The sequence below is a fragment of the Sinocyclocheilus anshuiensis genome, unplaced genomic scaffold (assembly GCF_001515605.1).
Source record: "Sinocyclocheilus anshuiensis isolate Anshui unplaced genomic scaffold, SAMN03320099.WGS_v1.1 scaffold517, whole genome shotgun sequence".
Taxonomy (NCBI): Eukaryota; Metazoa; Chordata; class Actinopteri; order Cypriniformes; family Cyprinidae; genus Sinocyclocheilus; species Sinocyclocheilus anshuiensis.
The window spans coordinates 1,888,993-1,905,807 of record NW_015536535.1 but is presented as its reverse complement, the minus strand read 5'-3'; the positions used below and the strand labels follow the sequence as shown (position 1 = coordinate 1,905,807).

Genomic DNA, 16,815 nt, shown 5'->3' with positions numbered 1-16,815 from the left:
TGCACCAAGAGCTTGTAACACTTCAAAGAGAAAGGAAAAATTGAAATTGCATCATATGACCCCTTTAATGTTTAGACCAGGCTTAATTTGTCAGTGCTTTATGTTGTCATAATTATTTCATGCTTACAAGGTTGGAAGTTCAACAAATCAGTCAATATACTACTGTGATTGTAGTTGTTAAATAAAAATGTAATTCATATCAATTCATGCATCACCTAATTTCATAGTAACATATAGGCCTGGCCTACAGAAAAGAACATTTATGTTTAATCTATCTATAATAGTGTGTTGGTCATACTATACAATGATTTATAGCTTGTCTTTGTTGAATAATACAGAACAGAAAGAGCTTTAAAAAATAATTGCATATTAAATCGCAATCGCAATATTGGTTAAAAAAAAATATCGCAATTAGATTATTTTCCAAAATCGTTCAGTCCTACCACTGAGCAACAGTCCAGTTCTTTTTCTCCTTAGCCCAGGTATACTGTAGGGATGGTCATTTAATGAATAATGTAAATATTCTAATATTCTGAGATACTGGATTTTTGACTTTCATGAGCTGTAAGCTCTAATTATCAAAATTAAAACAAAAAAACTTTTGAAATGTTTTACTTTACATGTAATGAATCTAGAATATATGAAAGTTTCACTTTTTGAAATAAGTTACAAAAAATGAACTTTTTCACAATATTCAAATTTTTTTAGATGCACCTGTATTAAAAACTTGTATTATTTTTAAATTGTAATTTAACAATTAACGGTTTAACAAAAATCTTGTGACAATATATAATCAATCACTCTATATGATGAACAGACTGAATTTAGTTTTTTTTGTATTGTATTGTGGTTTCTGTCCTTTTCTCACACAAAGCTATCAATTGCTCCGTAAGACTCCAAATATATGAACTAGGCTACATCTAACAAAGTATATGAACTACTTTTATGGTGTTTGAAGCCTGACAGTCATGGTCACTCTGAACTATTGTGGCATGTTTAAGAGTTACATGAAACAACATTTTTGGGTAAATTATGCCTTTTACCAGGAATACTACTTTAACAAATTGTCACTGGCATTATTTTCCCGGTTTTACACTTTACAATGTAAAAATAGGCAATTAATGTGAATTAAATAGCTAACATATATTACATATGATTACATTGGCTGTTGGTTACTCAACACTCACTTTTGTCAGTTTTACTGGGGACTCTGATGACTGTGGGTCTCTTGGTCACCCCCTGTGTGTTTAGCCCCATGTAGGTGAATCCCCCTTGACGGGCAGGTTTAGTGGGAGATTGATCTGTGAGTGGAATACATTAAAACATATACACATGTAATACCTGTTTTTGAATTGTATTGTGGTATGGGAAATACATTTGCACTTACTAGTGGGAGCATCCACATAGTCATTGCTAAGCATGCTCGCTGTGTATGTGATGTTAGACAGAAGAGCAGTGGAGTTGTGATTGTTGAGGTTCAGCAGGTCTTTGCTGGGCTGGAGTGGAGTGGGAGGTCCTTTCAATACTTCTTCCTCATCCTGGGAACTTACATTCTTAACTCTGACCAATGAAGGTCGTGATGGAGGAATGAGGGCTGTCCTGAAGGAAGGCTGAGAGTCGAAGTCATCTCTTAAGTCTAAAAACGTTTTTTTTAAAAGTTGAGGTCTTGGCGCTGGCATAGGTGGTGTGTCGACTGGCATAGGTGGTGTGTCGACCTCTTCGTATAAGTGACTTTCAAATTGTGAAACCTGCTCTTCTTTGGGCTTTTTTACAGAGGGCCGTGGGGCAATGGAGGGTTTTGGTGCCAGCACAGGTGGTTTGGCATAAACCTTACGAGGACGGGGGAAAGGTACAGAAGTTTCTTCATTCTCTGTGCTAGACTGACTTTCAAAGGCCTGTATTCTTGAACGGATGTTGCGGTCGCTGTGAAGGGAGGTCATGTTTTCACTTTGGCTCTCTTTAGTTTGGTTCTGGATGTTGACACTGTTGCTCAGATCACTTTGAGGCTCAGAGCTGAAGACATCTAAGAGTTCCTGCAGATACTTGCCTGAATGGGCATCAGAAGTCTCCACAGGTGTTACAGGACAACCTTCCCAGCTGTCTTGCAGTGGTATCAGAGGTTGCACATTGACCTGGTTGGATGGGCTTAGGGGTTTTGTTTTGGAACGTGGCTGAGGCACCGGACGTGTAGTTGAGACTAGATCGACATTGGGTTGGGAGTTGGGAGTGGATATAGGGGATCTGGTTTTTTGATCTGGTTTGCAAGGCAATGATGGCCGAGGTGGTTTTTTTGGCTGCTTCGCTGAAACTGTAAAATACCAAACAGTAAGTATTACAATTTATGGTTCACACTGATTTGTGCATTCAAAATCTTGTTAGTATGGACCAACCTCCACTGGGATTTTGGTTCAGCTGCAGGGACGTGCAGGAGTCTGGATGTGTCACATTCTGCTCTTGTGAGTCAGTCTGTGTGGCAATAGTTGTTGTGTGCGAGCGTCGTGGAGATGGTAAAGGTGTGGTAACCTGCTCCTTAGTCTTCTCCTTGATCACCTGCTCATAGGATGGTGGGAGCTGAAGCATGAGAGAAGGGAATCACTCGAACGCAAGCATCAAACCAAGCAAACACGTCACAAGTGTGCAGGAGACATACAGTCCTAGAGAAAAGAGTATGGAAAAAAGTAGGGATGCACAAAATGTAGGCACCATATCAGTATCTGTGTTTTTGTTTTTATATCAGTATTGGCCAATATCGGATATTATCGTACTGTACATTAAAATGTTGTATAAAATTCACTTGAGCATACAGTGTAAACTATTATTTGTAGTTTTTAATGTCTTTTTGTTTTGCTTATAGGCAGCAATATAGATTTAGAATATTGTATCAATATTTATTGGTTATCAGCCATAACACGAAAAAAAAAATTAGCAGCTTATCAATATCTTAAAATATCTAAAAAATCCTTTAAAGGCACAATATGCAATTTTCGCCGCTTTTGGATATTTTAATAAAAAAATCTTGCATATTGTGCCTTTAATATAACAACCTTTTAAAATGTCCCAAAATCCTGACTGAATCTTCCTTAATTTAAATATTTAAAAATGATATGTGTGCAGATATCTGCCAGTGTTTAGTGTTATTTATATACTATAAATTTATTTTTATATTTTAATTTTTTTGTATTTTTATATTTTTAGTTTAAGTTTTAGCCTTAAATTTTTATTATTTTTTTAATATTTATTTTTTCTAATTTTATTTTTTATTTATAATTATTTTAGTACTTCAACTTATTCTATTTCAGTTAGTTGCCGAAAGCAGCATTTCTAATTTTCACATAAGTTTAAGTTTTAGTTTTTCATCATATATTTAATTTAATTTTATTTTCAGCTTTCAAATAATGAAAATTATTTTGAATAGTTTTAGTTTTAGTAACCAGTAACAACACTGATGTCTGCACGGTGTGACAGTGGAGGTTATATACTACATTATTGTTAGACCAATTCTTTAATCACAGTGGTTTATAAGTTAGTAATTCATGGGTTAGTCTCTCAAATACAAGGACAAAGTAGCCATGCTTTAAAAAGTGAAACTAAAGACATGCTAAGGAAACAAAGAGAATCCACACACCTGTCTGGCACAACTGTTTGCTAATGGCAGCTGTTGAACTGGATATAGTGCTATAAATCACTGTACCTGAGCAGAGGTCAGAACGCTCTCACTCCAGATTGGTTGTGTTGTGAAAGCTGTGGATGAAAATCGTCCAGACGCCCCTGGATACCAAGAAGTGGCTGTTAATGGCTCTGCCGATAGGATGGTTATCTCTGGACGCCTGAAAACAATAACAGTTTCCTTATTAATACATATGAATGCATTTCACACAGATTTCAAAGCACAGCTATACAACCAGGCTTGTGTTTTTGTTAAAAAAAACACGAGGGGGTTCACTCTGGCATTTTCTATTACTATATTATTACTGAAATTAAGTATTTTTTAAAGTTATATTTTCAGGCCTTTATTTTTGATAGGACAGTAGAGAATTGACAGGAATAGGGCAGAGAGGGGGGAGCGGGACTGGCAAAAGACCCTGAGTCAGGAATTAAACTACATGTCATTGTACTAACCACAAGGCTATCAGCACCATTAAAGTATTTTTGAAAGGAATATTGCCAGGGAATCTTTTTTAGGGATAAAAAAAATATTGTTACTACTTTTCTGCCTTAAAATTGTAATGATGTGTTTGAATGGATTATACTGGGTTGTATTGTCAATACAATACAATTAGCAACTGTAATAAACATGAATGAGCATATGAGACTGATTAAGTGTTTTAGACAGACACAAGTGTAGCCTAGCAGTTGAAACATGTTCTTCTAAACACTGAGCCATGTTGTCTACACAAGAGATGTGAGTTTGAATCCAGTTTTTGGCATATTGTGATCCCTCCCATCAATTCCTATAAACAATTCACTGTCTCTATAAATTAAAAATGGCCAAAATAGTTTCAATAAGCTCACCTTCTTTCCCTGGAGCAGTCTTGTTGTGAGTGAGCTCTTGCAGAAGCTGGAAGATTTGACATCATTTAGCATTTGGACCATATATATATATATATATATATGTATATATATATATATATATATATATATATATTGTAAGAACATGACATTCCTACAATGTATCCTGTAATTAAACAAGTTTACTATGTATGAAAGTTAAGTAAACCTAGATTTACATAACATCTTACTTCTCTTAAAGGCTGCTTTGATTGAAGAAAGGGGTCCTTGACTAAAAAAAGCAACAGAACAAAAAAAAAAACAGATATTGACATAAAAAAGCATTCCTGGTCTGTGGGGAATTCTTTAAGTTTTAGTTTTTTTTTAGGTCAACAACTCTGATCAGACGCATCTGTTCCAGCTCATACATAAACATGAACACAAGCGAATGACCTGAGTAAAAACAAAACATAAACACACACACTACCAGTTTGGTGTCATTAAGATTTGTTCTGCTTGAAAGAAATTAATACTTTTATTCAGCAATGATGCAGTAAATTGATCCAATATGACAGTGAAGAAATGTATTATAAGATTTCTATTTCAAATAAATGCTGTTCTTGAACTCTCTATTCATTAAAGAATGCTGGAAAACATGTATCATGGTCTCCACAAAAATACTAAGCTGCACAACTCTTTTCAACATCCATAATAATAATAATAATAATAATAATGAAAAAGGGAGCACCAAATCAGCATATTAGAAGTGTTGTCAGAATGTTCAGGGCTAGCCCGACATTCCCTCAATTGGACTTTATAACTCGCAATAACTCGTGTTTATGCGATTCTGTTTAAAAAAGTCCAAATTGTCAGTTTAAATCTCGCAATTCTGACTTTATAACTCGTAATTGCAAGTTTATAGCTCACAATTCTGAGAAAAAAAAATGTCAGAATTGCAAGAAAAAAAATGTCAGAACTGTGAGAATTTACTTAAAATATAAAAATCCATCAAAAATGTGTCAATTATCTTGTATGTTATACACTATATAATATAAATAAAGAGTTTAATAAAGATAATTATTTATATCAATCTGTTATTCTCAACACGACAAGCAATTTTGCCCCTAATAAAGTTTTTGTATTTGGCTACTATCATTCAAGAGCATTCTTGAGACCAAATATGTGATCTGTTAATAAAACAATCAAGGTAAAAAAAAAAAAAATTAAGGTAAATATAACTTAAAGTGTAAATATTTAACTGTGCATATTTTTAGATACAGTAGATGCTAGCTATGAAATTAGCTTTAGCAAGACAAAGTAGAAGTCACAAAAATTGTAAGAATGCCATTTACATCCATGATATACAATATAATATCATCTGAGATTAAGTGGAAATTCAACTGTGGTGAAAACGTTCATGCTGAAAAATGTCAAAATTCTCCTGTGATGTGTAACGGGGCTGACGAGACGTGAGACGTGTGGATCCATCTGCAGGCTTTATTAAAGAGAAGTGGTAAACAGGCAGGGTCAAACAATGGCAAACAGGTATATGGCGGGCAAAACACAAGAATAGTCCCAGGGCTAGCGTAGGTCACCGATCGGCAGACAGAATCACAGGGGCGAGACGAGAGGGAAAAATCCAGAAAAACAGGCAAAGATCAGAAACCGCGAAAACAGGCAAGGCAAGGCAAAAACAAGGAAAACTCAGAGACTCGGAATGGGGTACGGGCTAAACAATACTCAGCAGAGAAAGGTGGTTAGAGTGGGTGTTATATAGTGAGTGAGGTGATTAGAAACAGCTGTGTGCAATGAGTGCAATCAGTGCAGTGTGCAAATCGTGCAAAGAATGATGGGATATGTAGTCCGGGGTGCTATGCAACAGTTTGTGTTGTGCGAGAGTCAATGTAATGGAAAGGGTGACCTCTGGTGGTGAATAAACGGAAGTCCATGGACCGAATTCGTGACACATATTATTTACTTACAAGACCAAAAATTATTTCTCATAATAATACTGGACCAACTTCCTTCACAATACTGGTTACTCTTTTTAAGACACTTTCATGCCAAATGCGAAAAAGTTAACGAATCACAGACAACTGGTCATTTTTCAAAATGAATATGCGTCATGATGATAGAAAAGCAAATTTATCGCAAGAGAAACTATAAATATAGATATAGAACAGGGATGGGAAGCTGACGAGACGTGAGACGTGTGGATCCATCTGCAGGCTTTATTAAAGAGACGTGGTAAACAGGCAGGGTCAAACAATGGCAAACAGGTATATGGCGGGCAAAACACAAGAATAGTCCCAGGGCTAGCGTAGGTCACCGATCGGCAGACAGAATCACAGGGGCGAGACGAGAGGGAAAAATCCAGAAAAACAGGCAAAGATCAGAAACCGCGAAAACAGGCAAGGCAAGGCAAAAACAAGGAAAACTCAGAGACTCGGAATGGGGTACGGGCTAAACAATACTCAGCAGAGAAAGGTGGTTAGAGTGGGTGTTATATAGTGAGTGAGGTGATTAGAAACAGCTGTGTGCAATGAGTGCAATCAGTGCAGTGTGCAAATCGTGCAAAGAATGATGGGATATGTAGTCCGGGGTGCTATGCAACAGTTTGTGTTGTGCGAGAGTCAATGTAATGGAAAGGGTGACCTCTGGTGGTGAATAAACGGAAGTCCATGGACCGAATTCGTGACAGATGCATGTTCACTGTTGGACATTATTAAACACCCAGGATGCTCTTGTGTCTGAAAGTGAGCCAATCCCTAAATCCCAGAAAAGCGCCTCACTATTAATGGCCATTATTTTGAAGTTAAATGTTCAACAAGCACATATGAATTTGATCTTGCATACTGTGAGAGGTCAAAATTTAATTTGTAAACTTCAATGGCTGGTTAATTTTTGACAGCCATTTACACATGATGCATCTAACAATACACTGATGCTGAACATTCAAAGATATGTAGCACCAAACTAGACAAGATTTCAGAGTTGCTGAATCAGATTGATTCATTATTCACATAGAGACTACTAAAGCCTCAAGTATTAGACAATCAGCAGAACAACTCAATTACAATTGTAACTTTTAACTGTGCATAACAAAATCATCTTTTTAATGTTTACTTTGTTATTTACATATTTTATGAAGTTCTCAAATGGTGTGTGAGGATGTTGTTTCCATCTTACCTTATATGTAAGTGTTCTGTTTTATTTCTTTCTGAACGGTCTGCAAAACACAAAGCATAAAGCATGAGCTAAATTTCTTTGTAACACATTTTATTTAACTGTTTGTGAATTAATATTTGCTACATGCAGTGACTAAATTCTCAGGCACAGCTGGCAGTAGTGACGTTGTCTGTTTGGCTGGTTAATGGTACGTTCCTGATAAACCTGTTTTAAAGAGCAAAGCTTTAAGGAGAGAGCTAAAGGCTACAACACCAACAACACACTTTTTCATGAAACCTCGCGCAGCATTCACATCACTCAGGTCCATTTAAACAGCTCTTACAGCAGGTTCCTGGTTTCAGAGGTAAAGCACATTAATTTGTCTCCCCTTTCACTTTTAAACACATGTTGAGCATATCTGAACTTATAACACATTATTAAAGCTTATGAAACTACAAAGCTTGTAGAACAAGACCAGCATGTTTCATTACACCACACAAAAATAGGATCCTTGTTACTCCCGACAGCATTGAGCATTCATAGAAAATGTTTAACTTTCCCCAGGTAATGAAAGTGAACTCATAAAACATAATGACTGCTTTGGCAAAGGGGTCTTTGTTGCAGTTGTCTACTGACCTATCACTGTCCCCAGACACACCTGCTGGACCCAGTTTCTGTTCTCACTGTGACTCTGTGTGTGTGTTTGTCAAACCTACGAGAAAGTGAAATAGCCTACCTCACTCATAATAGCATTTGTAAAGTCATTGATTTGCGTTTCTTATATTATTATCACTTAAATCATTGTATTTTTTACAAGTTAAGCATAAAAGACAAAATAATACATTTAGCTGCAAAATACGACATTACTTATCAAAGAACTGGAAATATATAGTCCTACCTGCATATGGCAGAGAACAGTAAGTAGACTCATAACCCACCTTCTGATTCAAATGTTTGTAAGAGGAAGCACAACTCCCGGTGAAAGTGACTTCTCTTTTTTTTCATTAGGTATGTTGACACAACCAGGGTGCCATGCAGGAATGCAGTCAATCAGGAAGTATTTCTCTTCTGACATTAGTGCACCAAAACATTAGTTAACCAATAGTCAAATATTCTCGCACACATAATACATACTGGCCCTCCATCCAAAAACATCACATACTTTACCTATCGGTACAGATGCCCACCTTAATAATGTGAGCAGTTCGTATACAAATACATCCTGATATCACAATACATTATCTGCTTTATCACTGTTACTGCTCCAGGAAGATGGTGCGGTTTTGTGCTGATAGTAGGATAGCAACCAGCTCTCACTTAAAAGAGTACTGATATTATTACAAGGGATTATACAAAACTGGTCTCAGTCTCAGATCAGTATAAAGAGACAGAAGTTCCCAATAGAAATTCTGGCATTAACAAAAATATGGCTTGACATGTTCACATGCTGACTATCTATCTATCTATCTATCTGCAAAACCACTGTAAAATAAAAAATGAGTATTTAATAATAATAATAATAATAATTTACAGAACAACAGTACCATTACAAAACTAATATTTCTCTTATATTTGGCTGTCTATAAAGGTTTTGTTTTTCTGAAAAGTCACAGGGAAACCTTAAGGCTTCTCTTTTGCTGACAACAAATTTACAAATGACACTCATTACAAATTTGGGAAGACTGGTTGTGTTTTCAAATGCATGTTATAAGCCCACACTCACAGTTCTTGCAGAGATGGATTACATGTGGAGCAGCATTTTCCTGTGAACCACGTCGCTCTGAGACACTGAAAATCATGAATTGCTCACGTGTAAAAGAGCTCAGTGCCATGCTTCAATACATATTAGTGCTGGGCAACAATTCATTTTTTTTTAATCGTGATTAATCGCAATGTTATGCACAAAATTCAATAATGAGTTAAAAAATAGTGTATTGCGCACTTTTTTCTTTAAAAAATACTGCTATATGAAAAAAAGTTCAAGTACACTTAGCTTGCAAACACTTTAAACAAATAAGGTGCTTTTTTTACTGCAGTATTCCTTTTACAGAGTAGCAGTTAAAATATTTCTTGTAAATTCCAACTTAAACATTAATGTAATCCAATTAAATATAAAAAACCAAAGCTATTTGCCACTGCCAGGGCATTAAAATTTTTATAGAAAATATTTTATAGTTTGTTATAGAAAAACAAGTTATGCTCAGAGTCCAGAGCCTCGATCATAACATTATAACAGGCACCTTCCGAGTAGAGACCTGCACTCCTGCCGGACTATCGCGGGACAACACTTGATGGGCGAGTGCGGGTAGAGTCTCGTGTGTGTGCGGGATGCGGGAGAATAAGGGTGTACTCACACTAGGCAATCTTAACTGTGCCCGAGCGCGTTTGACCCGCAATTTGTGTGGGTCCTACTTCTCCGAAAGTTATATGAATACAGTACAATCACTAATATAATTAATATACGTTAATCTTCATACAAAAACATTGTGCCTAACACTGACTAAGAATGATACAAATCAAATATCAGAGCAAGCTTTTGGTGTTTTATTTACATACACACTGACATGGTGACAAAATAAGACTCAATGTAATTTAATCACAAGTGGCAAAAGGGGATGCATGTTAATACCAGGTGTAAATGGCAGTCTGTCTCTGCCTACCCCTTGTTATCGGATCACATGAGACAGATGTTAATACCAGGGGCTGGTTGCGTAAACACAGTCACTATAGGGCCTTTCGCACCACTTTAGTTCCAGAACTTAGTTTCAAATGATTAATAAACAGCAAGCACAAACTATGCAAAAGCGGCATTTCTTCCGGTGCACTCAGTGTCCGAATTCACTACTCGTTTTCATTCACTCCTTCTAGTGAACTGAATTAGTGACCTAATGTAGGGAATAGTGAATAAGGGTATAGGGGGCGATTTCGGACACAGCCTTGGTTCTCGAAAAAGGCAGTCCGGTACTAAAATCGCACCCAGTTCCGGCGGTGCGAAAACGCCAAAAAGTGGGTAGTTCCACAATTAGTTCTGGTACTATGAAAAGGTTCCCGCGGTGCGAAAGGCCCTTATGTTAAGACCATGTCTTAATAACTGACCAACTAGAAGTTATCCAAATTGTAATGAGTCTTACATTTTGGATTTAACTTAGACAAATCCACATTTTTATTAACTGACTTTAACAAGTTATGACAAAAATTAGATGACTAGTGTCTATAAGACTTGTCTAAGTGTTTTATGGAATCTGCCCCAGGTGTAAACAGGGCTTTTGAGAAAAAAAAAAAAAAAGCAAAGGATAACTAGAATTTATGAAGGATTAAAAAAGGCTCTCATTCTGAAATTTATGACACTTTGAGACATCAAAGTGATTCCGATTCTCAGCTGAAAAAAAAATGTGAGACATGAATTTTGTGGATAAAGATCTTGTTTAGACAAGTTGGAAGGCATTATGAACAGTCTACGGGATTCATTTGTGCTGACAGAGTGTCTCTGTGTGTAAAGCCTGTCTGTGCAGGACAACACTTTTACTCATTGTACTGAGAGACAAAACCTTTTCACACTGACCTAAAATCAGTCTTCCAGATTGCAGCAAACAGCACAGGTTAGAAACTAAATCCATTTTGACAGTGCTAGATGCCTGTTCATAAAACCTCATTCCAAATCATAGAGATAACTGAAGAGATAAACACACTGGCACACATTAAAGGAATAGTTCATGTAAAAATGAAAATTCTGCCATCATTATTTACTAGAATACAAAAGACATTTGTCTCAAAGATAAATGTCTAAATGTTTTTTTGACATTTAAATGAATGTCTTTGATGTTTTTGATACAATGTAAACCAGTTCCTTAAATGTTCCTCAAAATATATTATTTTGTGTTCAACAAAAGAAAGAAATGCATACAGCATAGGAACAACATGAGGGTGAGTTAATATGAAAAAAATTGAATCATCAGATGAAGTATTCCTAATAGAAATTGTTAACGCACTGTGCATACTAGAAAGATGTACTGTATATTTAAAAATATGTTTAGATTACCTGTAGGCCTAAGCACAATTTCTTTTTTGTACAATATAAATATTAAAAGAAAGAATGCGTTTTATTTAAAGAAATCAGAGAGAATCCATGCAGCAGGCAAAATCACAGATGTCTGTCCTCTAAATGCCACTGACACAGCAGCCTGATGTGGTCACTGATGATTAATTATGTCAATGAGTCACACTGCACTCTCTCTGGGCACAGGACATTCCCAGAAGACACAACAAGCAACACATACTCTAATCAGACACTCTGTCAGTGCAATGCTGGATGAGCTGTGAAACTCACACTATATTATAGACATCACATTCACCTGTAAGAAAACAATACTGTACAAAGTGCATATTATTACAATAATAATGACTTCCATTCTTGCTTGGTCTGCAATAGTGTAATGGAATGCACTGAACAGGGTGCACAGGGGTAGGCAAATACATATGCTGACAGGTGGTAGGACAGCCTGTTGTAGCCCTCGGACCGAGGGATATGGTTGAACGAACATTTCATGGTCCTACACCTTCCACATACAATATAAATACATTTAGACCACTTAGTGATTGCTATTGGGACGTGAAGAGACTTTCAACCAGCATGACAAAAAATATTTTTGAACCAAATCACCTACCCTGCATTAAACATTAAAATAATATGTAAACCCAATTAAATTGAAACAGCCACAACATCAAAAACAGTCGGTATTGAGCAAACGTCAATTTATTTTTGTTAGTCAAGGCAGGTGTGATTTACTATGTTCATGTATGTATTAAAGAAAGCAGGGGAAACTCCCGTATGATAGCTCACATCTTCAAACAACACAAAGCAGTGATATTTTGTTCCCCAATGAATCACTGTTTAATGAATTGGCTAAATTGGTTGAGTAAATCATCAATGGTTTACTCAAAAAAGACGGTTATTTATCACTGGCATAAAAATGTAACGTACAAAAAGGGTCAATGAAAAATCCCAGCCATTCAAGCACTAAACACCACTCGAAAATCGAATTCGAAGTCCAGAACTAATACTGTGTAATGCTGAAATATTGTACGTTTTAAACGTTTTTATAAACACAAGGCTTTCCTGGCAGGTACTGTGCAATGCAGACAGTAGTTACTGCTATGATATCATAGTCTGCTGGAACATGTTGAAACTGGAGCATTTCTTCATTACTTTAGGAGACTTTAAGCAGAGAAGAGATGAGCAAGGCTTTGGACACTGTATGTTATATGGATATATCTGTACCCACTGAAACCAGTTTCATATAATGCCTCAAATATAAAAAACTAAGCCTATTTTTGTCCTGTCACATGACCAACATAAAAAAAAAAATCATATGAAAGATTGAAGAACATGTGAAAGTTTAAGACAGATATGCCGTCTGTCCAGACACACATGTGACGCTGCACAGATGGTATACTTTCACACAGGCTGCAACAAGCACAGCTGCTGCCTCATGTTTCCTCAGTTGTGTCACCTGTTGTGTGTCAACAGTGGAAAGCTGTAACCTGCTGTTTTAACTGCCACTCACTGCTGACTCACCAATACACCCAGAGTAATGCTGAGGAGAGCATGGAACTTTCCACTATAGATAAATTTTGATTAATGTTCAGTGTTATTAAAAAAATTAACAGGCTAAATAATAAACATAAAAAGTCATTAAAATATCAAAAACAAAACTGACATGTAACAAAACACTTCAGCTGATTTTTCATAACTCAGCAAGTTTATTAACCCACTGATTCTTGAGCATTGTGAAAAAAAGGGTTTATTTATCAAGTAATTATTCTAGATTAATCTGTTCAGCATGTGGTATTTATGTATGACTTGAGGGCAACTCCTTCCATTTTCTCACAGAATGTGTTTTCCTTTGCTGTCAAATAAGGGGTCAGCACCACTGGATAAATAAATAATGTGGGAAAAAATGTATTATTAATATTGTTAAAAAATGCATTCACTTTATTGAGTGAATTAATCGGGAGTACAGAATGCGTTCAAAGATGAATTCAAACATTTGACAGGACTGACATCTAGTAGTGTAGTGTTAACAATTTATTTCACACATGTATGATCCACTTTTTATATTTTGGTGTATCTACTAACAGGACCTATTTACAATTTGCGAAATTATCGGAATAGGTTAATAATATCAAATATATGTTGCAATATAAACATGTAAATAAATGTCCAAAATATAAAATATATTTTTGATATTGTTTGATTTTCTTATCCTAAATATCTGTGTTATAAGTAGGAACAAAGTTGCAAAAGCAAAAACAAAGTAGCCTAACTTTAGGGGAAGTGAGTGATAATTCAATGAAATTTAAATTGTACATTTGCGATAATATTAGGTAGCCACTGTAGCCTATTCGTCATCTCTGATTAGGCTAATAAACTGAAATGCCAGAAAGTCGCAGAAGTTCGTTGTCTTGTGAAACTAAAGCACTAATCTGAAAGCTGTCACAGCCCTAAATAGGCTAATAAAGTTTTAATCTTCGTTAATAATTTTAACAGTAATAACTGTCCTACCTGCTGAATTTCTTCTTCTCGTAATGACAGCATTTGAAAAATCTTCATCTCCATCTTCATAGCGGGCGTCAGCCATTATTAGTAGGCTATAACAATATGTCCGTGTTCCGTATATTGCACAAAACTGACGAGATTTATGAATTCTCCCTCTCGCAGACGATAAAATCTCTGACTTAATAAAACTCTTACTTAATGAAAGGTAAGTTCTATGACGAGAGTTAGGCTATCGCAGATTTGTGTCTGTTAAACGGAGAGTGATGAACTGAACCCTGAGCTCGGCGCGAGCATCTTTACAAACACATTGCATGCTGTGCACGCGTGTCTGTGCATGCTGTTCAGCAGAGGGCGGAAAAAATCTGACCAAGGTAGGCTAACTTATTTTCTAAAAAGAACTTACTCCAACTGCTGCTATATATATACAATAATGTGAAAAAGAAAGGACACCCTTTTGAATTCCATTGATTTCCTTATCAGGACATAATAAAAAAAAATAATACAAAAATCATCTGGTCCTTGGCAGGTCTTACAATTGGGAAATTAAAAGCTCAGATGAACAACAACACACGACATATGTCAGTGACATTATTTATAAAAAATAAAATAAAATAAAAACTAGGCCAAAATGGAAAAGCCATGGGTGACAAACTATGGATACCCTTACTGTTAACATATATAGCCTAAAGAGGGTAAGTAACAGTCAGGCACTGCTAATCAAATAGGCCTACCTTTGATTTACAGATCATCAGCAAGTGTGAGCATCTCTATAACAGCAGACGTTTTGGCAGTTTGCTGGTCTGGAGCCTTCAGGTGTGTGTTTACATAATGCCACAGAGGAAAGACATTCAGCAATGATCTTAAAAAAGCAATTGTTGCTGCCATAAATCTGAGAAGGGTAATAAGGGCATTTCCAAAACCAATCTTCCCATGAGTGGACGTCCTGTGAAATTCACCCTATGGTCAGACCGTACAATATTCTGAGAAATTGCAGACAACCCAAGAACTACACCTCAGACTCTACAGGCCTCAGTTAACATGTTAAATGATAAAGTTTGTGACAGTACAATGAGAAAATACCAGACAAGTATGGCATGTTTGGACGGGTTGCCAGAAGAAAGCCTCTTCTCACTAAAAAGAAAGTCCACAAACAGGATCCTCACATAAGTCCCTGTTTTGTCCAGATGTTGCAGGATGAAGTGCAGTCCCATACTGACTGCATCATCCACGGACCTGTTGGGGACCGACACACTAGACTAGGTTACATACGCTATCATGGCACGGATAGCTAAGGTTTGCAAAATTGCAATGAATGTTGGGACAAAACTGCTTCCATACTGAGATTTGAAAATCTCATAGGTGTTGGGTGAAGCCCAGCCCGCTGCTCTAAAATGTCTGCTAACGAGGTACTATTCTTTGTTTGGAGACAGCCTTCCCCTTCTGCTGTCCACTAAAGCGGACAAAGAGCTGATCTGATCTGATTTAAAGCTCTGTTTGCGATCCAGGTAAATGCATAACAGATATACTGTAGGGCTGGGTCTCCTTCATCAGGAGGGATCACTTGCAAGGTTACCACTTGATTCCTGAAAGGGGTAGTGGGAACCTTACCCTGCCAGGCTGGGGTCTCAGTCTGCCGGCCTGAACTACTGTAGGCATGTCTTGTTGAAGGAGAGGGCTTGTAAGTCGGGTGAGCAGACAGAGGTGATAGCAGTCAGGAGGGCTCTCTCTCTCTCTCTCTCTCTCTCTCTCTCTATATACACTTAAAGAGCACACTATATCTGAAAAGCTACATGGCAAATTAATCATTAAATCACATGAACCACTGGTGCTTGAACTGTTGTTGCATATGGCATATATATTTTTATTTTATTTTATTTTCTGCTTACACATTTTAGTTGTTGAACTGATATTGCAATTATCTGTATTTTAAAATTATTTTCAAGGTTCTTTGATTTTCAGTAATGCATAGTAAGTGATGCTCTGCTGCCCTCTTGTGTTTATTTTCAAATAGTCAGTCTGAATATTTTTTTTTGTGATTAAAGGCACAATGTAAGAATTTTTTATTAAAATATCCAAAAACCACTAGAACAATGTTATATATTTTGCTGACTTGTGTACTTACATTATCCCAAATGTTTCGAAGAATGTTTAAATCCAGAGAAATAAGCAATTTTAACTAGTGACACGGACCGTGTCCATAGTGTCATTGTGTCGCCTGCCAATGATGTCATAACCCCTCGATTTACGGTTTTGTTTTGTAGAAAACATGGAAACACCAAAGACGCTTTAATATGTTATGGGTTTTATTAGACAGGTGATGACCGCACAGAGTAGCATTATAACAGAACTTTCAAATGTATCTAGTATGATAAAACAGCGCTGCTTTTTTTCCCCACATACGCACGACCGGAAGGAGCGGAAGCGGTCGACTGTGGCATAATAAAAGCTCCGCTGCTTTCGAGCCGTGTGTCACGCTTCAGCGGCCTCGTTTCGCTTCGACGGCTTTCAGCCTCACCCTGCTTCATTCTACGACATTAATAAATCATTAGCTCATCCATGAACATGATTTCTGCCCGAGTCCCGTCGGATTGCATCGGCTGTGG

The 16,815-nt window shown here is 36.6% G+C and overlaps 1 protein-coding gene across 1 annotated transcript in view; it reads right to left on the bottom strand.

Moving 5' to 3' along the window:
* Window positions 1-14,497, bottom strand: part of sh3d19 (SH3 domain containing 19) — a 22,650-nt gene extending 8,153 nt beyond the window's left edge. The window contains exons 1-8 of the mRNA XM_016496018.1: window positions 14,219-14,497; window positions 7,678-7,717; window positions 4,740-4,780; window positions 4,513-4,558; window positions 3,692-3,827; window positions 2,391-2,571; window positions 1,388-2,308; window positions 1,188-1,301 (exon numbers count right to left, since the gene is read on the bottom strand). Of these exons, the coding sequence (XP_016351504.1) occupies window positions 1,188-1,301; window positions 1,388-2,308; window positions 2,391-2,571; window positions 3,692-3,827; window positions 4,513-4,558; window positions 4,740-4,780; window positions 7,678-7,717; window positions 14,219-14,294 (1,555 nt within the window). The 5' untranslated portion in view covers window positions 14,295-14,497. The remainder of the gene's footprint in view (window positions 1-1,187; window positions 1,302-1,387; window positions 2,309-2,390; window positions 2,572-3,691; window positions 3,828-4,512; window positions 4,559-4,739; window positions 4,781-7,677; window positions 7,718-14,218) is intronic.
* Between the last annotated feature and the right edge of the window lie 2,318 nt (window positions 14,498-16,815).